The sequence below is a fragment of the Charadrius vociferus genome, unplaced genomic scaffold (assembly GCF_000708025.1).
Source record: "Charadrius vociferus isolate BGI_N301 unplaced genomic scaffold, ASM70802v2 scaffold65, whole genome shotgun sequence".
NCBI lineage: Eukaryota > Metazoa > Chordata > Aves > Charadriiformes > Charadriidae > Charadrius > Charadrius vociferus.
Window position 1 is genome coordinate 5,303,916 of NW_009649293.1, and position 24,248 is coordinate 5,328,163.

Consider the following 24,248-nt stretch of genomic DNA (forward strand, 5'->3'; position numbering starts at 1 on the left):
CACAAGAGAGAAAGTTCTGAGGAAATACGTTGTGCAAGCGATCTTGAACAAAATCTGAGTTCAGCTAATCTGCTTTAAGCAAAGTAAGCAAGAGCTTGCACAATTATTTCTATTAGTAAAATGGAAGAGAATGGGACCAGGAGGGGAAATACACACAGCTGAAAGACAGCAATATCTTCCTTCGTCTGTCAGCTAAGCTGTGAATAGTTGTATTCCTCCAGCTCCAAGTCTGTAAGCACACTGTGCTACAATTACTAGAAGGCCTGAAATTTAAACCAACTTGCAGGCTATGCATTTCATCATACTTAAAGGTCACCTATGTAATAAAGGCTTGTCTCTGTATGGTGCTGTACCACGTTAATTCAAGAGTAAACCTGCATTGTTTTCAGAGTTGAGGTTGGGGGACGAAAGAGAAGGGGAGCAGCAGATTAGAATAGATCACTGCAGCTCTATCTTACTAGCCAAATTTTGTCATACCCACTGCAAAAAAAACAGCAAACCATGATAGCACTGTACCTTACCAGCTCCAGCCAACAGCCTGACATGCCAATAATGTAAATGTTATTCAAATAGGCTTGAACTAGAATTGCTAATGCAAAGACAATTGTTTAAATTCAAATAATGGTTTTCAATATCACGAAATAACTATGAAACTGGACAGGAGTTTCTTACGTCTTGTAAATAGATTACAAATAGCATCATCATAGAAATAATGTAGTTAAAGAATGTCATAATAATCCATATTGATTAAAAGATATCTATTCATGAAGATGAACAGACAAAATTGAAGTAGCATTGAGGGCGAAGGTGAGGGACAAAAGCCCCACAGAAACCCATTCAGTATGTCCTTGGATGTGCTTTATAATTGTGGTTATGAAACCCTCTACTGGCCAGGAGATAAAATTGTAACTCAAATGAAAACTTTAGGAACAGACAACTGTGCTCGAACAAATATGACAAGACTGCTTCTAAGGCAGGGAAACCAGTTCTCTCACCAGTTTCATAAGAACCCAGTATTATTTGTGATTTTCTTGAGGATTTTTACATAACATTTTAAAACAATTTTCTGTTCTAGAATAATTTATCTTTAAAAAAACAAAACCCACAAACCAAAACCACCAACATGTCAAAGTAAAAATACAGATTGCATGAATTCTTATATTCAACTCAGCTGACATTATAACAGCTGTGGCAAGCAGATACTGAATACCCGATACACCCCAGAACCCAATTTTGGAAGGCCGACTTTTTATCATTATCGGATAAAGTACCACCAGCTTCAAAAACTCAACTGTTATTTCAGAGAATTTCTCATGTAAGATCCTATTTTACAATTGAGATACACTAATATGCTTGAAAGATTTATAAATGTCAGTTTACCTTCTCTTCTCCATGAGCTTCAAGAGTACCAGAAATACGCGAACATCTGAAAGCGGAGTAAGTTACCCTATAAACACACCCAGTTCCATCCACATCCTGCAAATAAAGTTACAAGTCAGACTCAGAAAGAAAAGTTAAAAAAACCAAACAAAAAACCAAACCACAATACACACCCCCACACACCACCCTTGCAAAGGACTGAAGAAAATACAGCCAATGAAGGTGCTTTCAAGTGAACAAATAATATTGACACCCCAAAACCAAATGAATAAAGACTAAAACTACTACAACATTTATGCAGTCGCCATGACTACTGACTTCCAGTTTAGAGGTGGTGCACTGGCTGGAACATGACATACTTGGTCTTCAGGGCTACATCTAAGAGTGCTACATACCCATTTTTCATCGTTTCAAGACAGACCATAATAATTCTAGCATAAAATCAAAGTAACCATCACAGCATTTCAGACTATCAAAAAAATAGGGAATCGTTTACAAATATCAATGGTACAGCTACAGTAGCTGCACAGGCAACAGCAGTGTAATTCAAATATCCTTGACCTAACTTAAGTTACCTACAGAGATACCATATACAGCATAATTCCAGAAGCACAAGTCTCAAAACAAGGCAAATATAGCATTCTGGAGCCAAAAAGGACACATCTTTCATATATGCTTAATTGCTTAACGCAATCTGGATGATGATATTGGATAAGCACAAGCAAACTCTGTAAGCTAGTAAGTGAGCCAGAAATAGTCCCACAGAGCACTGATTCACAGTCAGTTTTTATTAGAAAAAAAACAAAAAAAAGGAGTAAAACATTTCATGAATATCGACAGAGGCAAAAAGAAATTTCACAATTGGTTTTTATTTTCTAATAAAATAAAAATAAAAACAAAAAAAAAGGAGTAAAACATTTCACGAATATGGACAGAGGCAAAAAGAAATTTCACAATTGAGTTCATGCTCAAATATATATTCTTTCTTGAGAGGATGGAAGAAGACAGACAGAGCAGCAGGAAGACAGAAGGAAAAAAAAACCCAAGAGATTTGCATAAAACTACCAAATGCAAGCGTTCACTCACTTTAACATAGGGTGGTGCAAAAGATGACAAATGCCACTTCACATTTTCATCCCCTTTATTCTCCATTTCCAGGTAACTCTCTAGAAGAGAAATATCAGACTAATACATTAAATGTCTTTACTCAAGTATCTTTAGTGGAAAGCGTTTAACTAGAAACTATGTTTGAAGACACAAAGAAGTTTAACGGAAACAGTTCTCATGATGCCAGCTCCAAGAGCAGACTCAAAGCACACTGTCATAAAATTCTTGAACTTTTGTACAAAACAAATTTGAAAGTAAAGTCTTCTAGTGAAGAATTATATTGAAGATGCTTACAAGAAACAAGAGTGAGACCTAAATCTCACCCCCAATAACCTTTAAAACAATAACAGACAATCCTCTGAAATAAACCTGAAGCATATCAAAGAATGTTATGTGAATGTATTACTGGTAGTAGGAAATTAGGTTCTTATAAATCCAGAACATGACTAATAGCAGAGAGATCTTAGTGACTGCCAACAATCTCAGTTTATTGCATTCAGACTTTTGGCAGATACCTTCATATACCAGTATACAAAAAATACCAAAAATACAACCCCTCACAAGATACCCAACTGTCTCCCAAGATACTATTTGACTGTTCAGGGAAAAAACACTGATGCTATTCTAGTTTGGGACCAACCAAATGAAGTTGTATCAAATAAAATCTGTTCTCATCCTAGTATGGATTTGTTACTCAGCATACATATGTGTATATATATGAGCAAGTCCAGAGGAGGGCCACAAAGATGATCAGAAGGTTAGAGCACCTCTCTTATGAAGACAGGCTGAGAGAGTTAGGGTAGTTCATCCTAGAGAATAGAAGATTCCAGGGAGACCTTACAGCAGCCTTCCAGTATCTGAAGGGGGCCTACAAGAAAGCTGGAAAAGCAATTTTTACAAGGGCGTGTAGTGACAGGATGAGGGGGAATGGCCTCAAACTGGAAGACAAAGTATCAGAAAGAAATTTTTCACTCCGAGGGTGGTGAGGCACTGGAACAGGTTGCCCAGAGAACTTGTGGCTGTCCCATCCCTAGAGGGATGTTCAAGGTGTTCAAGGCCAGGTTGGATGGGGCTTTGAGCAACCTGGTCTAGTGGGAGGTGTCCCTGCCCATGGCAGGGGGGTTGGAACTAGATGATCTTTAAGGTCCCTTCCCACCCAAACCATTCTATGATTCCATGACATATACATATATATATATATATTATATGTGTGTCTATATATACACACAAAACCTCAATAAAAAGCTTATGCTTGACTTGCTTGACTTGCAGAAAGGATAATAACTACTGATATTATCAGAAAATCCCAACTTTGACAGTATCAATAAGCATTTCACACCTTGAAATGTGCCTCTTGCCAATAATCAACAGGACGTTTGTAATACTACCTCAGTCTAGAGTAGCACTTCAGGAAGTTTAGCTACATATACATTATATGGGACATTCACAAAAATAGGAAAGGAAAGGAGTATTATATTATACTTCTTTTTCTTAAGTGTAGTGAAAAAAAAAATATAATTGATAAATTAAGCCTTGAAAGTTCTAAAGTCTGTTAAATAAAAATGTAGTGTCAGTGAATCGTTACCAAAAAAAACCCCATCATCATTACATAGAAAAGAAAACTAAGCACTACCAAAACATCTGGTATCTAGATAACAGAACAACAGTTTCACAAAGTAATCTGGAAAATTTTAAGCATTACTGGAATTAAAAGCACAGACTGTGGATTTGAGACTCCATTATCAACAGTGTTCTCAGTTATTAAGTAGAATACAAGGATAGCCAGACTCAGCTGACATTTCTATTGTCTTAAGGAAGAACATTTATTTTTCTGCTACATACAGATAGATTTTCTCACATCTTAGGGACACACATACAGATGAGGAGAATAAGTCTACTGCAGAAGTACATTGACCCAAACCAGCTTCAACAAAACACGGTAACCTCATAATGCCCTCTTTGCCCAGGCACAGTATGCATTCATCATTGTTGCTTTAGAAATTGGAAACTTACCCGTCTGTACGCAAACCTATCTGCGGGAAAAAGTGTGTCTCTATTGCATAAGGGTGTGTGTGTGTGTGTGTGTGTGTGTGTAGACTTCTGAACAGAGTTCCTTCATAAAGAATAACATTTCAAACTAAAAACAGAAGAAGGGAACAGCTCAACCACGCTTATCAGACTAAAAGAACAAAGTCAAGGCATTCAGGTTCCCAAACATACAATACCATAACCAAACTCGGAACACAAGATACTACAGATGTCACATTTACAAATTAAGCAATATTACCTGAGCTGTGGCCAGGTCTTGTTTTAGGAAAAACAATGATTCTGTTCTTTATTTCCATTTTTGTTAGAGGGAGCACTGAGAGAGGTTTAGCTATGTGTACAGTAGGACTTTCAGACTGTGGAGTAAACATATCGCGTCTTCTGGATGGGAAGTCCGCTCCAGGCACACTCTGTGTGACTGCCTCTCGAATTTGCACTTTAATAAACTTTTGCACAGTTTGGAGAAAAAGAAAGATTTAAATAGTGAACATTGACATATTAACAAGTCAAACCATTTAGCTTTATTTCCTTGTGCTGTAAGAGTCCATGTTCAGTTTTACATTTCAACAGGAAAGAGTCTCATATGTCCAATCACCAGGTGTTTTACTTCAGTTCACTAAGATTTTAGAACAAGTTTAATTTAGGAGAACTGGAAAATTTACTAAAAAAATTGCTCTCTAGACGTTTTAATTTAATAGGAATAATAATTTAAACTAGTTAAATTTAATTGACAACTCCTACAATATTCTCTGCTCACAGAGAACAGGACTGCCTCACACAGAACGAGCTCTGTGTTCACTTCTGCTACATAATTAGCACTTCTAAGCTTCAGTTAATGCTAGCAAAATCTTAGCATACTTTTTGCTTAATTGGATAGGCAGGCAAAAAAATGGCAAAAGCATTATCAACTACTTGATCTCTCACCATTTGATTGGTTTTACTACATTGTCTACTTTTTTCCTATTAGGTTTCTTCTTTTACATCCTTTTCTCGTATTGTAGAACATAATATAGTTAAATATGTGCACAGTCTCTATTTCCTTCTCAACTCACTCTTCTCAACATCTTCCCTGTTTGTTTGGGGTTCTAAGGCAGTTTCCAATTCTGCAAACTTCACCTTCCTCCATCAAGAAGGAAAGTAGAAATGCTGTTCTATCCTTTCAGTGCCTTTTATTTCTCTCTCCATGCATTGTTACAATTAACCCAAAATACATATTAGCTGTATAAATAAAAATACCACAGGTGTCTATTTCTTTGGGGGAGATTACCAAGGAGTCTTTCTGCTTTTACATTGATGAAAGAAGAAACTGTTGGCTTCACAATTTTTATTTATATGCCTTAATTTAATCAGGGAAAAGTCTTGGATTAAAACGCATTAAGAGCAAGAACATGTTCTAGACATTCTTTATCAGAGACTTATTGGCCAGAAGGTTAATTTTACCTTAAGGGAGCATAAAAGGAGCTATGGTGACTTGTCCAATAACCTCCTCTAACTACTTTTATTTTAAATTATTATATAGACTACTTTTATATATGCATGTGGACATATATATATTTAGATTTTAGAAAATGATGCATCAGGCAGTGGTGGGTGTACAGATGCAATTTTGTTGGCAATTCAGTCTAAGTGTTCACATCACAGTATTTCTTCAGAGATGAATGAACTAAGAATCTCAGTTTGCAAAATAGCATCCTAACTACATTTTTTTTTTTTTTTTTAAGAGACCTTTACAAATTAGAATAATGGAACTGCTGTCTCATACCTAAAAGGTTTTAGCAACATTACTGGACCTTATCCAGCAAAGTACAATAAACGGTTGCAATCTCGGCTCTCAAATAAGCCACGTACCTTTTGTCCACTATCACAAAGGATATAGATTAGGCCACTCCAAGGAATTAACGAAGGCTTTGTGGCAAGTGATGGATTAGGACTCACCAGAATTAGCATACTACTCCTAATAAAAGAAAAAAAATATTATCATGATACTCGTATTAGAATGAGTATCTACAACAGATCTCACTTGTTCTCCCCCAAAAAGGATGCACTTTTAAGATAGCAGGTAAGTGAAGATGATACAGAGACAGTGAAATTTAAGGTATTCAGATATCCAATATATTATCAAGCTTTAGTAGCCAGAAACTTAACACTAACGCACTTTATAAACTTGTCGTTGGTTGTTGTATAAGGGGTCACAGGGAAAGAAGGAAAAGATTAAATTTTATCTTTTGTAAACATCCCCAGCCAGTCAAGCCGTGTAAAGCAGATGTATAACTGCATGTTTCAAAAAAATAAGCTTCAATACTAGTCAACAAGGGAATTGTGTTGTTCAAGCAAATTGCATTTCAAGTACCTTTTAAACTAATTCTAGTTTTAGAGAAGTAGCTTGCTTTCCTTCCTCCCATGCAGAACTGATCTTGGAAAAAAGAAAAGCCTTTCAATGTCATCGATGCTTTCTATAGTTATTTAGAACAGATGACACTGTAGAGTCTAAACTGACTTGAAGCAGTTATGGCATCACAAAGTAATTTCACCAGTGAGAACATAAATTCCAATTTACGATGTTCTATATCCTATACTAGAGACATTTCAATAATGGAGGGGAGAAAGTCAGCACTGAAGTATTTAAAAAATGAGTACAAAAATCGCTGAAATAGAGGTCATTGGTTGTATGTTAGCAAAAGCACTCAAACTACACCTGGAGAATTAGCTTAATGTCATTAGCACAGCACTTTGCATTTGAAAAATTTAGATTAGGAACAAAAATGAGTCACTATAGGAAATTCAGTTCCATAATCATTGCCACAATATCACCACCTCTACAAACTTCAACAAACAGATACTAATGGCCTTAAAATATTAAATGGGATATCAATATTTCCTTAAAGAATTGTGGTATTTTTATTTTTATTTTTTTGAATCTCAGCAGTTTTCAGAATCTTTTCACTCATTGTTCTCCCCCTCATGTACAAGCTGCATATGTGAGAACATGATTTACTAAGTACACGTGCTATCTGTTACCACAAACCATTCCACTGTCTTTGCTCCTACCAGCTTGTCTTTGACATTTACTGCAAACTTCTCATGGAAATCTAACTTGCATGGGGTCACAAACCATGTGTGTCTCGGAAGACTAATATTCAACCTAAAGACACTAACTCTCAGTACTTTCATTGCCATGGAAAGGGAGCAGAGCTTTGGAAATAAACACTTTCCACAGGCACCTCTACCAGCCTTTGGAGGTTCCAACAGTCCCCGCTCCAAAAGTGCAATTCCTTTCACAGCGCTTACCAATACTCCCAATGCTGAGGTACAGCAACATGCCAGAGGCTAGTTTCAGTTTGCCTCCACAAAAAAATATCTCGGAATGCTATCGAATTCAGTAGAGACTCAGGACTTTATTATTCCACATTCAGGCAGGTTAGAGGTTGCCTTTACCTCTTTCCATGGAACTTAAGGGGTTTAGTCAAGGTGAAACAGGGGATGGTCTGCTTGCTTGAGCACGGCAGAGTCAGTCCTTGATCTTAGGACCTCCTCTCACCATCACTGAGAAATCAGACCTTCTTTCCTGGCCTAAATCAGCTCAAGAATTCCGTCAACTCCAGCCATCACAGTGCATAGTATAAAAGATTCTAGCTGGCTCCTGTCCCGACAGGATGACTGCTATTCACACTGCAGGGAGATGGTCACAAGGAGTAGAAAACCAGGCAAAGTTCAGCTTTGTGTATGAGAAGCCTCATACACACATGGAATGATGTTATGACTACTGTTCCAAAATACTGCTAAAGACACAGGTGACCTGACACTGGTTTGCCATTCTTTTCATACCTCCAGTTATTGGGAAGCCAAATTTGAGTGACAAAACCCAGTTTTGTCAGAATACAAAACAACCCCTCACAAACACATTCTGATGAATATCAGCACAATTGCAAACGAAGATGCTAAGTCCCCAGAGGAGAAGCATTCTATAAGAGGTGGTTGTTGGTTTTGTTTTGGGGTTGTGGTTTTGGTTTTTTGTTTTTGTTTTTGTTTTTTTTTTTTTTTTGGGGGGCATTGTTTTTCTTTTTGAACACACAGGTCATTTTTAAACAAAAAAACATTGGGAAAGGAGATTTTTAAAACTTCAGCTTTGTTCACCATCCAACTCCTAGAAAATTATGCAAGAATAATTGTATTTCCAGGCACAAAAAACTCCTGGCCTCCAGGTAACTTTGTAGATGGCAGAAGAACATTCACCCTATACAGAACTTTAAAAGGGTATGGTCCTAAAATACAAAAGCTAAATTCCCATGTTCGCTGACAAAAAGACTATACCCTAGACTAACTACTGAAGTAGTTAGTCCCAGGATGTAGTCTAAACAAACTAAAATAAATTCCTAAGAGTTAACTAAAACTGAAATTCCTAAATTAACTAAATTCCTAAACTAACTAAAAATAAATTCCTCCAAAACCTCACCACACTTTCACACATAAAGGAAACCTATGAAAAAAAACTTACTCTGGTTCAATAACTCCATGTTGTGGGGTTATAGTAAGGCAGTGAGCTGGCCATGAAAGCTCAAATGTCAATGTCCTATTAGAATTGTTGACAATTTGTACATGTTCAGTATCCGCTGTGCCACCTGTAATATAAAAAAAGCTATAAAAAGCTAACATGTACAAAAATTCACAGAAGTATCCAAGATTCAGAGATGCACCAATTACAATAAAGCTTCTTCTGCCCCATTTTTACCTTCACAATGCTTTAAAATATTTATGGTATGCAGTGCATATTACATAGATACATACACACAGAGCACACTACCTTAGACAACTTAACCAAATCTGTGTTCAAACCAAGTTTGTTTGGATGTAACACTACTGCAGCAAGACCATTGGCCAAGCCACATTTACAAACACAAAATAATTACAAACATATAGTATGCAGTACAGTTATTTTAATACTAGGATGGTTATTTTATCCACTTCAAAGAATACTTACTAATAGAAGGAGATGTCAAAGTCAAATACTCAGGTTCAACAGCCCAAGCCTCTTGAGCCTCTGATTTATTCTGAACCAGATCATCAGTTTTTACAGGTAACGGAGGACCCTGAGGTCCTTTAACAGGAAGAACATCCAAAGTTGCATTGATATGTCTGACAAAATTCTCAAATCTGAAAATAAGATTGCATTAAGCAAAAGTAGTAGTAAAAATCACTTACAAATAATTATAATAGCCTGCTCTTGGTATTTCTCAAAATTTATTACTGAAATACAGTTCTTTAGATGCACCTTCAATTTAATTCAATTCTCCATTACTAATAAAAAATTAATTAGGTAGCTATATCATGACACAGCTTTTTCATACAAAGTTTAGAAGTGGAAGGTATCATTTAGAACAGAAGGTACTAAACTAAACAATTATCTTCCGGTGACAAAGTAAAATGCTTTCTCTATACATATTTTATTCAGATTAAAAAGGTACAAAAGAGAAAAATAAGCGTATGCAAACTCTGCTTCACAGAATCACAGAACACTGGAGGTTAGGAAGGACTTCTGGATATTACCTAGTCCACACGCCATCTCAAAGCGGGGTCAGCTACGGGCAGGTTGCTCCGGGCATCATCCAGTTGGGTTTTGAATTTCTCCACAGATGGAGACATCTCTGGGCAACCTGTTCCACTGTCTGACTGCCCTCACCAGAAAAAATTATTTTTTTTCCCCTCACATTTAAATTGGAGTTTCTTGCATTTCAGTTTGTGTTTATTGCCTCTTGTCCTGTCAAGTGGACACCACTGAGAAGACTCTGGCTTTCTCTTCTGTACTCCCCTATCAGGTATTTATACACATTGATAAGATTCCCTCTCTGCCATCACCCAGCTGAAGCTTTCTCTACTCAAGACTAAACAAACCTAGTTCTCAGTCTCTCCTTGCAAGACAGATGCTTCAATCCCTTCATCATTTTCATGGCCTAGAATTTCACATCTTTGCTTGCAAAATACATGGCAGATAAGATCCTATATGAAAGCTAGGAAGCTGTTATCACAACTGTTTAAACAGACTATATAGAGAAAAACAGTGAGAAGAGCCACCTAGATATTAATTGGAGCCACTCATTATAGAGAGAGCACTTTCAGTTGTAAAGCCAATCAGTGTTCATCACTGGCATTAAAATCTTCATGATTTTAAAGGCAAGGAGATGCACTTCAGTTAGCCGTTATTTGACAGTTATCCTTATCATTACATTACCTGTCCGGTTCCAAATTATGTTCAGGAGACTGCTGAAATTCATCCTGATCAAAAGTGGGATATCCAACCACAGAAAGGATAATCTTTCGCATATTTGCATAGAAGAGATGGATACCATTTGTCCCCCGTGGGATATCACATACTAAAAAGTGAGAGTAACAGAGCAATTCTAATAAGAACAAATCTATAATTGTCAAAAATTACACAACAGAGATTTGGGATATAGGCCTACTTAATAATCTGTTGGCTAAGAAATCCTAGATAATTCAAAAAATTACTTACTACAAGTCCAGTTATCAGACATAAATCAACATTAACATGAGGTGTAACATATACACCACCTAAATACACACCAATTTTAACTTTTTCATTATAAGACAGATATTTTCCACCTTTATACAAATGGTATCTACTAATCTGATTCTATGCCAAATTAAAGTTTTAGGGTTTTTATCCTGATGAAGATGACTAATACTTTCATAAGGCTTCACAGACAGAAGTCTTGAGATAATTTATTTTTCAATTACTCAGTCTATTCAATCTAACACTTCATTATTTAATTAGTTATACCTGCAGATATCCAAAAGGCCAGGAATGTCAGAGTACGATTTAAAAATAATAAAATGTTGCATCAAAATGTTTAATAATCGAGTCAGTTTTCTGCCTTGCTTTGACCCATTTCACGTTGAACAGGCAGAATGAAGCAAATACTTCTCACACAGGATACACTGATCCAAGCATTATTTTCTTTGCTGTGTAGTAGATACAATATAATAATTTAAATATTAAATTTATTTGATAAATAATTTTAATATTACATTATTAATATTTGCATGTAGCTTCTACAACAGATGTAGAAACATTTTGCGTTAGAATTTACATACATCCAGAAACTTTTTAACAAAACTAAGTCTTGCAAAAGGATGTCTAGCAGAATGTGTTTTTTGGAAGAAATTTATTTATACTGTCATACATATAACAAAATTCAGTACGGAAATATGTTTTTCCTTTAGGATGACCATTATTTCTGCTTTCAGTTTCTTTTATTCCCCCCCCACCAGCTGAATTCCATTCAGTTCAGGAAATCACAATTTTCAAATATCCCATTAAAATATTTAACTCTTACAGCTTATCTCATTTTTATCACCTTAAAATATCAAAATGGCTAGTTCATTATATCATTAAGATAACTTTGAATGCCAAGGCCACAGTGCACACAATTCCAGACCCAAAAGTGTCAGACCCAAAACACAGCACGCAAACACCCTGACAGTGCTATCTTCCCAATCACAACAGACAGAAACAATTCTATACAAAAGCTTAGATCCTATAAAATATAGGGAAGTACAACACACGATACCTAGAAATGCACAAGAGAATCTTGCAAAGAACACTTGAGCAGAACTCCTTCCCTCCTCTTTAACACTACACATATATGGGGACAAGATGCTAATGTGTACTGCAAACTAAATTTATTTGGACAACCCAAGTACAGAATTCACAAAATGTTTCCAACAGCTTCAGAACAAAAAGTTGCTAGATGTTAAATGTCAACATCCACTGTCTCTGTTCAACTCATAATTGAAGCATACTTTAGCAACTAGAAATATGTTACATATTATATATGTTTGATTAGTGCAGTAAATCACGTTAGTGTTAGACAGTAGCTGAATCTGGTAGCCTGATAAGAGGTGATGCTACCACCAGTCCAATCCGTAGTAAAGCTGAGCATGTGTTCCCAGCAATCATGTACACATGGTACAATATGGATCCCTCCAGCTGCTGGCCCTGGACCATATCACACCGATTTCTCAAGTGAGCAGATTGGTGAAAAACTGGCACCACACTATTTCAAACACTAACATTCGTATGTAATTTCTTAATAGGTTTGACAAATAATTCTGTGGATTAAGGCAATGAGGAATGGAGACCAAAACAGTCTAGGGATCCAACTTTACATTAAAAGCAATCCTTATAGCCAAAACATTCTATTCATTGAGCATTTTTTTCCAGCATCACCTGTTTAACAGTCTTTCATTTAAAAGGCCAAAAAGTAAGAAAAGCGTTTAGGTGTTGAAAAAATAACTTACTTTTCACCTAAAAGATAGCATCTCACAGAAAAGAACAAAAAAAAAAAAAATCAATTTCTTAATTCTAGCTACTACTATTAATTCCTGCATAGTATTTGACTTACGTGAACATGTAACAAAAAAAGCCTGTGGATATGCCCACTGAAAAGTCAGTGAACACTAATCTGTGTAAAATAAGATTGTACTATTCACACTGGAACGTAAGGAAGGGCTTGAAGTTTGTATCATTGTTAAAACAAGTAGGAATAACCTAGGTTTTTGGTGTGTGGTTTGTTTTTTTTTTTGTTTTTTTTTTTTTTTTTTTAAGAGCTACCCTTCCAGCACCCCTCCTTGAAGGTATATTTACAGTGTTATCCAAGTCTGTCTCCTAGATTTTTTTATAACAATGGTCTTCACCTCAAAAGTATTGAGTACAGAAAGTAGTACATAAGAGAGCAAGGATCTTTTATGTCCAAGATAAATAAGTTTGAGTAAATAAAACAACTGTGACCGAATAGGGAACAATAAGCTATATTTCACAAATTCAGGAAAGTAGGCTCTCAAGAAGAGACAGAAAAAAACATTAAGTTGCAAGAGGTAGACCTTGTTTTCTACAGAAAGAAAAAAAAACCTACCATTACCAAAACTCTAGCAATAAGACAATAAGAGATAATCAAGAATGTCTAGGCTCTAACACTGGCTTAACAACTTCAGAGCATACTCCAGAACCCTTATCTTCACTAGGATTTCACCTCAACCAAGATGAACAATCAACAATCTTCACTTTTCCAAGCAAAGACAACATACAACCTATAGCAAAAGAACTGGACTACAACATTTATTCAGGTATAGTAGCCTTAGAACAGTAAAGTCTTTCCATATGTGAACAGAACTAGTTCAAGAAATCGGGTTTGACAGTAAAGTTCATGATACTTAAGGGACTAAACAGTTTCTTTGACGGGGTAGGTTGGTTGGTTTGTTTTTTTGGTAGTTTGGGGGGGTGAAGGGGGGTGGGGTGGGTTAAGGACACTTTTACAATATACTGCATTCTGTTTTAATAAATTCCTTGCCAACACAAGCAGAAGAACAAAAAATAAAAGTTATTTAATTTGGAAAAGGAAATATATTTTTTAATGTCAGCAAAGTTGTCTGCCTCAATTTTCAAATATATCTGTGTATGAGAAACTGGATCTTTCTCAATTATTCGTAATAAGGCAAATACTCTCCGAATAAACTGAGCATTTTTAATGCTATGACATTCATAGACTGAGGTTTCATTTTGCTAGGAAAAAAGTAAAGTAAATTGTTTAAATAGACAGGTATTGAATGAAAGAAAGCAAGTTCCGTCCAAACTGAGACTTTTTCTTCTACATTTATCAAAAAAGAAATAGTGGAAAAATAACTAAGAGTCAAGCCTAACAGCACATTTTTTCACCCGAAAATAAGTATTACCTTTTTAACAAGTCATAGGCTTACCTTCTGTCACAAGCTGCTCCCCTTGAAATTCTTCATCAAATACAATGTCTTTCAATAAGCTGTTTTCTGGGATTATGTGTTTTTCTACCTCAGGTTTATACATCATAGCTCTGTTAAAGAGAAAGAAACAAGAGTTATTAAATTACACAAAGTATTGGAAACAGCAATTTGAAAAGATTGGTAAGATTGGTAGGAATCCAGCGTAATTTTAACATTATCATTTCTCAAATACACCAAGCTCAAATCTGTGAGCGCTCATTTAAAACTGAAATCTTTTCATAATCTTAAAATGGTTAAAGAAATACCTGTCCTGTTGCTGCACAGTAAAAGGAACGACTAAAATAATGGCTACCGTACACTCGTCTTTCCAAGATACTTGTTCTTTGCTGTCAGTCACACCTACCTAGATTTCTGATAAGTACATCAGGCACCTGAGTGATTTTTTCAGTCACCACAGGAAGCAGGAGAATGCTATTTTGGTTGCAAGCGAAAGCCTATTGAGGGGAAAATTGGCTTGTCAATGGCAGAGTGGCAGCAGGTGCCAGCCAGCAGCAGAAACATGGAGCCAAGGGGCATGACTGCCAACAGGACAGAAAAGACTGGGAGCCATAGGGATATAAAGAGTCCTGGGAAAAATGGGAAGCTACAGGTCAGTAAGAGGAAACCTGGCACTCAGGGTGAGAGCCAGAGAGGTGGAAAGAATACCTCAGCACTCCTAACTCTCAGAATCTGAGCTACTTATCAGGCTGCTGACAATGTATAGTTTTGGAATAAAGAACTGGGGCTACAAATTGGCAGACTAGGCAGATTATTCATTTCATAGTCCTGCCCTTAAATCCCAAATCATGTTCTCATTCTAGCACACAATTTCAGGATGGGGTTTGACCAGCTTACAGTACGCAATCATTTCAAGACATAAGCACCTCTTTCAAATTATCAAGGGACACTTCAGAGAGGCTCCCACCAAGAATCAACCAACTAGACCACTATGTTCAAGAACCAAATGCCATACCCACTGACTAATAAAATCAGTGGCAAATAATTTCACTCACGTACCAGTTGTCTAGAGTCTGAATAAAAAAAAAAAGTTTCCAACACCACCTATACAGGTGCAACAAGCTTCTCAATGGGTTTTCTGTTGATCAGTAGATCTAAGCTTCTCCCTAAGTATTTTTGCTCTTTGAGAGGATTCAGTGACAGTGAGCATTGCCTCAGACAAGAATTCATACAAAAATCAGTAACAAGTATCATCTGAGATATCCAAGATACACCAATTTTCTATCAAGAAGGTCGCAAACACAGCTATTCCATTAGTTTTTTATTCAAAGTCATATAGTTAAATTCAGCTATGTTTAATACTTTATTTGGATAACAATTAATACAATGCCTTTCATAAAGTTTCACGCAATCACATTTATAAGCGTGAAATAACGCCATTATGATATTTTGCACTGAATGATAATCATCAGTACCTTAGTGCTCTGCCTATTCTTAATGTTTTGGATTATCACCATACACAGCACAAGTCAAAAGTGCCACTTACGTCACTAGAAACAGCGTATGCCATTTTTGTGCATTTGAGTCAAACAAATTGAAATGCAGAATAACACAGCCTCTACTTAAGCTCAGTAAGATACATTCTACAAATATAACCAGTGTGTAACAAGCACATGTGGATGTTATTTCTCTCACATACACAACTACTCAAACACTGTCTTCGTCAGTGGAATTCAGCAAACCAAGATGTAAATCTTGTTCAAAACATAATACTACTAGTTTTCAGTACGACCCCTTTCATGAGCCTTTTCTTTAAAAATTAAAGCTACATACGTATTGGGAAGAAAGATACCAAGATAGAACACAACTCTCTTCCAATACAAAAATAGCAAAAGTTTTCTCCAAAACCCAACACACTCAAATTCAGGAATGTAAAAAGAAAACAAAACCCTTAACAAGGATTGTAGCTACAGTATGTAAACAAAACCGAAAATAAACAAACCAAACTCCCACCAAACAACCCACCAGATCTCTCCATTTCATCAATGCCCTTGTTCTTGCTATTTCTGGAAGCATGTTAAAACCATACTCATGGTAGCATACACCTCTAGTTTTAACTTTTCATTAAACAGCTGTCTCTTACAATAGCAAAGTACATCTTACCTGCGAAACTGCTGCCTAGAAACTTCATCTCCCCAAAAAAACAATACTGTTGATACCAATGTGTTTGTTTTATGGAAGTTCTTTTCCATCGGATTCCATGTTATAGTAATCACCTGATAAAATAAACAGACAATATACTCAGAAAAAAAAAATCTTAGTGTTAGTACTAACATTTAGAATATGAGTCAACAAATTACTGTAACACAAGTAAAACAGGATTTAACACAAGTTAAGTGTGTCTGACTAGTTCTTTATTAAAATCTCATTCTCACTGATCACATTTATCTTAATTTAAATTAATAAAACTTGCTCAGAATCAAGTATTATACTTACTTCATGTGTTCCTTCTCTTAGGACAAACTTCTCTGGAGATACCGTCATTACCTGAGGATCCATAACTGTTTTTGTCCGTAGGTTTGCAAAGCACACTGCTTTAACATAGGCAGCCCGAGAACCTATATTTCTTACGCAGAAGGAAGCTTTCTTTAATCTTGCAGGCAATAATCCATCCAGCGTTACCATGTAACTTTCTGACAGTTTTTTAACGTTTTCTAAAGTTATATTGCTTGTTCCTCCATATCCAGACAATGGGGGGGGGAAGGGGAGGGGGAAGGAAATCACAACAACAACAAAAAAGTACTTTAAATGAAAGAAAGCTTCTTACTAAAACTCCTGCACAATTATGGTAAACTATATAAAGAGTTACAGAAAGACAAGTGAAAATGCCTAAAATGTGAACTGAAAAGACTTTGCAAGAAATAAAAAAAGTCTTAGTTTATTCAACCTGTTTCAAGCTTTACTGAAAATTAATTTAAGGCCTACCTATAAAACAAGACATATTCAGATTTTTTGACAGTGCTAGAGTCAAACTCTTGGGCTACTTTTAATATAGTAGACAAAAAACTTTCTTCTTCCTTCACAACAGGAAAAGTGCATGCAAAATTGAGGCTAATGTTCAAACTGCAAAATTTAGTACCCGCACAATCTTTAACAAGTATACAGATATGCACAGCGTATATCTTCACAAGTTTCAACTTTGATAGAAACATCTATTCAGTGCTAGATTTAAAACTACGAAAAATCTATGTTTAAAATTATTAGACGTCAGGTTAGAACTCTTACAGTAAACTTAATTCCTGGCTGTGATCGAATCCCCAGCTGTTTGATTTCCAGCTTTGCAAAGAAGCAAGTTATTCGAGTAGGTGCAAATATCAAGTATATGTTAGTATCTTCTTTGGGACGGATTTTGAGTTCCCAATTACTAGTTAAGCGTTCTTCTGATCCAAATATACTTTGGAGCTATAAAAACAAAGATGACAGAAGTGAGTGACTACAACAGGAAAAACATAGTAGTAAGACTTAATTTTGGCCTACTAGCGAAGTAACTTCTTCAAAACCTGGATTAACTTAGTTGACAATGGCACACATTTAATGTTGCAATGCTTAATATGCAACAGAAAAGACCAAGTTCAAACTACTTTATATTCCCACAATGAGCATATCGATTCCTCTCAGTTTAGACCACAGTTTTTTGCTTTCAATCCATGATACAGTAAGGCTGAACTTCAACAGCACTACATTAATTTCCTCTCAGTTGAAAGTTTTAGATATCAGATCTGAATATCTGAGGAAAAAAGGGGATATACATGTATGTGGACTACATAACAAAAAAACTCTAGTCACAGTAATTCCCAAAAGCTAATTCCAGTTTTTCCTTCCACCTTCCCTCACGTACACTGAGTCCCTTGGAGCGAGGTCTGGAATTCCCTCTGCAAGAAGGGCCAATGACCGCTTCCTCCACCAGGTATTAACTCTGTTGTGCTACAGCAGCTTAAAGAGCTGTAAACTGAGCTACAGTTTGCTGCAGCACTGTTATGGTTTCAGCTCTTCCCGAGGTTGCCAGTGTAGCATAAGCTCTGCTACCATGTCCATCTTGGCAGTCTCAGAGCAAACTCACACAGCCTACTAGTCACCGGCATTTAGAAAGGAACAACACCTCAAGGCAAAGACATTTTCATTACAAATGTATCCTGACAGTTGTCATAAACACCAAAGAGAAATTTTCATGACAGTTACCTGAAAGCATTCTTGATCCTGGCCTCTTATCAACAGTCTTAAATGCTGGGTCACAGATGGAGAGTCATTTCTAAGAGTTAACTTCTTCTGGCTGAAAAATATTAACATTTGCTGTAAAATATAACTAACTGCATAGGTGTATTTATGGAAACAATGTAAAGGGGATAGTCAATTCTAAAGTCATTTCACGAAAAATAAAATCACCTCTTGGTACAACAGAATACGTTAGCTAGGCAAGTTCACAGAATTCACAGAATTCACAGAATTCACAGAATTCACAGAATTCACAGAATTCACAGAATTCACAGAATTCACAGAATTCACAGAATTCACAGAATTGTTAGGGTTAGCCAATTAACCGTTATGTATGATGGAGTCCTGCTTTCATAAAATTGCTGAGGTTGGAAGGGACCTTTAAGATCACCAAGTCCAACCATTAATCTAACCTGACAAAACCACTTTTAAACCATGATGGCTGAACACCTGCCTGCTGATGGGAAATGGTGAATGAACTCCTTGTTTTGCTTTGCTTGCATGCACAGCTTTTGCTTTATTTATTAAACTGTCTTTATCTCAATCCACGAGTTTTCCTTAGTTTTTCCATTTTTTCTCGCCGTCCCACTGAGGGGGGAGGGGAGAACTGAGCAAGCATCTGCATGGTCCTAGTTGCTGGCTGGGGCTAAACCATGACAGCTTCCTAAAACCAATGGCAAATCAAAACTATTTTTCAGCAGGGGAAATAAAAAGGTAGCAGCATACAGGGAAGAGAAAGTTATTCCCAAACACCAAATAGCCAAAATTACTAGGTTAGAAATATACTAGCTTAACAAATGTAGGAATACAACTATCAGAAACAGTTCTTGGCTACAAACATGGATCACTTTTAAACAACTGGGAACACTATTAGATTGCTCAAAAATTTCAGTATCAAAACAACAGTGGATTAGTCCCTAAAGTAATTTTTCTAGAAGTTCTGAGATCCACAAAACTTGCAGTCTTTACATACAAAAGCAGCAAAGTAGACAATTATGAACAGTTTCACTAAATCATGGAATACTGAAGCTGTAAACTTGAAACTAAAAAAGTTCAGACAGGAACTAGTCTGAAGGATAAAGCAATCATAATTAAGGATGCAATGGATACTCCATCACTGAAAGTTTTAGCATTGCAACACATTCAAATAAATTAATTCAGGGAAGTTCAACAGCCTGTGCTATTCAGATTTTCAAATTACATTACCAGATTGGATTCGTCTAGTCTGAATTGAATCATAGAATGGTTTAGGTTGGAAAGGACCTTAAAGATCATGGAGTTCTAACCCCCCTGCCATGGGCAGGGACACCTCCCACTAGACCAGGTTGCCCAAGACCACGTCCAGCCTGGCCTTGAACACCTCCAGGGATGGGGCCTCAACAACCTCTCTGGGCAACCTGTTCCAGTGCCTTACAACCTTCAAAGTGAAAAACATCTTCCTGAAGGAAGGAAGGAAAACAAGCATAGAGGTTGAATTTTAGCAAGAAGTAGGTGTCAAAAGAACCGATAGATTTTTTTCATCAACTTGCTTGGAAAATATTTTCCATTACATTTCTACTTACATAACACAATAATCTTACAGAATCAGATATTATTCTAACAATAAATAAAGAGTTCTGAAGAATACAAAAAGCTCAAACAAGATCACAGTTCGTTTCCAAAAAATTTCTTGCACAAAAATATAATTGTAATATACTGCTCCTCTCACTTGAGTCACAGAACAGCTTAGTTTATCACCTGTGGATTATTAATCTGAATAGGGACAGTAAGGAAATTTTAATTCAAATAAGTGCAATGTAAAATACTTAACATGGTATTCTATATAAACAGCTGCCCAGCTTATACTTACACTGATGATCCAAGTGTTACTCCTCCCCAGGCAATGAACTGCTTGTTGGAGAGAATGGGTGGGATGTCTGAGCAGTCAGCAGCTGTAGACACAGGTCTGTTTTCCCCAGACTCCACCTCACCTTTTATCACCACTTCATACTGAGGCCCAGATGGCAGCACAAGGATTTTCAAAGTACTTTAAAAATAAATAAATAAATTTAAATCCCAACACAGAACAAGATTAGCTGATGAAAACAAAATATAACTAAAAAAATATAAATAGGCCTTTTTAAACTAGCTTTTTACAGGGAAAATACAAATACATTTTTTAATTTATGACAAAGGCCAGCTTTAGGCATAGCGAAAGTTAAATCCTTTGGATTTTAAATATGCATGCCACATGTAAATCAAGCAATCTTCTAAAGTATTTCATCTGGAAATAGTTCAGATAAGTATTTCAGAGACTACAGCTAGGCAAATTAGTTTTTGCCTATGCTAACTTCTGATTATTTTGACAGACAAATACTGGACAGAAACAAAGTCTGGCTGTCTCTATGTAGATTAAAGAGATGCCTTTTGAAATACCTGAGAAACTTCATTGAAGTTTTACAAGTGTGAGATACCCAGGAGTGTCAAAATTAATCTCTGAGTTCTGTTAATAATGGTAGCCTTCTAAGCTACAAACCCAAGATTTTTTCTTCTCTTTGTTTCCTCAGATTGCTGTGAGCGAGAACACTGAGCCCACAGACAGGGAACCAGGCCACCAACAACTCGCTTTTCATGATATGGTCTCTACCATATAGGACACAAGCACACTCGAGATGACTACCACCTTCTTTAAGTAGAGCAGAGAAATAGATGAATGAGAGCATCAGGAGTACAGATTCAAATAATGAAGTAGCAAGAAATGTGCTAGTACTGAATAGGAAAGCTGGACCTAAGTGGCAAAGAAAACAGAGAAGAAACTAGACACACACCAAAAAAAAACCCAGAAGGAGGAATCAGGAAAAAAAGTCCTGCTGAATTACAGGGGACTAGCCAACAGAGAAATAAAACAAAAGGCTAACTTATATAAGGAAGGAAGTGGAGATTGGAAGTATCTCATCAACAATACAGAGAACAAGATAAAAAACAATCAGAAAAAACCAAACAACTACACACAGGAAAAAAAAAACCACACAGAAAAAAAAACACAAAAAAAAAAACAGAAAAAGAAAAAAAAACACAGGAAAAAAGGCATAGGGTAGGAAGGAAATCAAGCTTTTACAAACAGGCTGAAGCATTTGCTATAGCACAGACCCACTTAGAGCCAGAAATGAAACTCAAGGATCTCCACTCTAGGTGTCATTGAATTCCTGTGATGCCTACTGACAGAGCCCAGCATCCCATCAGTAGGGAACATGAACTCTTGTTACTGCTGTAGTCAGTTTATTAGTCTTTTGGCAGCATTTGCAAGTGGACTGCAAAGTTTCAAACCCTGCTGAGTACCTTCAGCCTGTAAAGCAAAGTAATTATGCATTAAGCCACAGGAAAGCAAAGATTAATCACTTTGTGTGCCTATCTATTAGGATCATACTGTCATTAGCACACAACTTCTCACTGTTTAATTTAATGCACTGGGTAGGCCCAGTTAAGCTAGATAGAGAAGCTGAACACATTTTGGATGGATTCCTTTGTCCATTCTTGCTCTATTATAGCAAAAACTGGAAAACATAACAAAAGAGGAAAAGCTGCTCTAGAGAATTAAGTCTGACCCCGCCATTGCCAAAAACTCTTACATGACATCAGAAACAGTCACTTGGAACAAATCAACTCTATTTTGCAGAATAAAGTTCAACAGGTGCTAATGTACAAAAAATGAATGCTTACATCCACAAACAGAACATGTACATTAGTGTTGTAGAGGATTTGCAGCCGAACTTCTATTTGATTATGGCAGCCAAAATTAATGAATATTTTTGATCCTGATCTGTGTTTGAGTTTTTTCCCATGTAAAATAGAAAAAGCATTTCCCTTGTCTCAGTGGAGTGACAAAGAGGGAAGCAACTGAAGGGGCTGCTGAAGCTAAGTATTTTAAAGCTTCGCTGTACTTTAGAAACAAGTACCATACAAAGGGCTTCAGAGACTTACTCCATTTATTTACGTTAAACAAGTCTCAGGACATCTGTTGATCTGTGGTGGGAAATATTAGCTACTCATTAAGCTACGTACAGCAAAAGAGGTAGGGAACATTTGGAACAGGTGAACCCCTGAAAAAAATCTACTTTGTAATGAATGAGGACTCTCACAAAAACTGAAGTCAAAGTTTCCCTTGTGGGTAAAACTTTCAATTTGTTCACGACCTTGAGGTCAAAAGTAGCTCTGTTTAAAGCAAGCAGCATAAAGTCAGTTATATTACCTTTCTCTAGTCGTTCTGTTTTTTGGAAAAAACAGGACAGTCACTTCTCGTTCTTCACCAGGAAGAAGGAAAAGATCCTCAGGTTCAACGGCAAAGCAGCTGTTATGATTTGATATCTGAAGGTGGGCAAAGGGAAAAGGGAGGGTTGGTTACTTATTTTAAGGGAGTAAACATTTCTACAACATTTCACATAATACAGTTGCACATCTGTTGTACATACAGTTCAGACAACTCAAATGCACCTGGCACTTTCAGAACTTTCCCATAACCCTGCACAAGTTAAATTCTACTAAAATGCTGGACATTCTAGTACAAATACCTATAAAAGAGGCATCTTAAGACATCAACTGTGTATACAACACTGAAGGGGCCACACAGAGATTTAAAGAATTTAACAGTAAGTACAACCTGGGAATGTTACACCACTAGTGAAGTAACATCACTAGTCTCAACAGTGGTACCAGCCATTCCTGGTATCAATTAGAATCCAGTATCATCACATTAATGTGGCATTTGTGATACTAGTCATGCATCCTATTTCCATGGCCTGTGCTCCAAAAAACTATGGGCTCACAACCCTCTATTATTCTTTTTTTAAATGTAAAAGGGGATCGACTGCTCCTTCTGTTGATTTTGAAATTATAGTTTCATATGTGTCTAGTTACCTTTCAGTCTGGGACCATAGTTTCCGTGGATTCTCAAGAAAATTAAAGTCAAGTAAAGAGCTCACTTATCTGAAAAGAACTCTCTTCGTACTTGAGTTGGCAAGATGTCCACCGAAAACTAACGCAGCTTTGTTAGAAAATAAAAATGTTCCCCAATGCTAATATTCCTCAGTGCTCGAAATGGGCTTTACTCCACTAGCTAATTAACACCCGCTGTGCAGCAGAGGATTCACTACTTTTATATATTTGTTATACACTTGTTAAAATCCATTTGTTAAAAGCCATAAAAGTATGTTTGTTAAAACAAATATAACCAAAGCTGAGCAACAAAGCTCCCACATGCTTTTTCCAATAATGTGAGCTAATGCCTTTGCTGTCTTTCATTCTTTTTATGCAGTCATAAAATAGTTTGGGTTGGAAGGGACCTTTAAAGGTCATGTAGTCTTAACACCCCTGCAATGAGCACGGACATCCTCAACTAGACCAGGTTGCTCAGAGCCCTGTCCAATCTGACCTTGAATGGTTCCAGGGATGGGGCATCTACCACCTCTCTGGGCAACCTGTGCTACTGTTTCACCACTCTCATGATAAAAAACTTCTTCCTTATACCTAGTCTAAATCTACCCTCTTTTAGTTTAAAACCAGGCTCTGCTAAAAAGTTTGTCCCCATCTTTCTTATAAGCTCCCTCTAAGTACTTAAAAGCTGCAATAAGGTCTCCCTAGAGCCTTCTCCACATTCCACTCCAACTCTCTCAGCCTGTCCTCATAGGAGAGGTGCTCCA

The 24,248-nt window shown here is 36.6% G+C and overlaps 1 protein-coding gene across 1 annotated transcript in view; it reads right to left on the minus strand.

The window, feature by feature from the left end:
* Positions 1-24,248, minus strand: part of CEP192 (centrosomal protein 192kDa) — a 73,837-nt gene that overhangs the window by 10,991 nt on the left and 38,598 nt on the right. The window contains exons 25-38 of the mRNA XM_009889084.1: positions 22,802-22,917; positions 20,423-20,599; positions 18,541-18,631; positions 17,585-17,763; positions 16,798-17,056; positions 16,465-16,577; positions 14,305-14,414; positions 10,760-10,901; positions 9,512-9,684; positions 9,029-9,152; positions 6,382-6,487; positions 4,775-4,979; positions 2,467-2,546; positions 1,381-1,476 (exon numbers count right to left, since the gene is read on the minus strand). Of these exons, the coding sequence (XP_009887386.1) occupies positions 1,381-1,476; positions 2,467-2,546; positions 4,775-4,979; positions 6,382-6,487; positions 9,029-9,152; positions 9,512-9,684; positions 10,760-10,901; positions 14,305-14,414; positions 16,465-16,577; positions 16,798-17,056; positions 17,585-17,763; positions 18,541-18,631; positions 20,423-20,599; positions 22,802-22,917 (1,971 nt within the window). The remainder of the gene's footprint in view (positions 1-1,380; positions 1,477-2,466; positions 2,547-4,774; positions 4,980-6,381; positions 6,488-9,028; positions 9,153-9,511; positions 9,685-10,759; positions 10,902-14,304; positions 14,415-16,464; positions 16,578-16,797; positions 17,057-17,584; positions 17,764-18,540; positions 18,632-20,422; positions 20,600-22,801; positions 22,918-24,248) is intronic.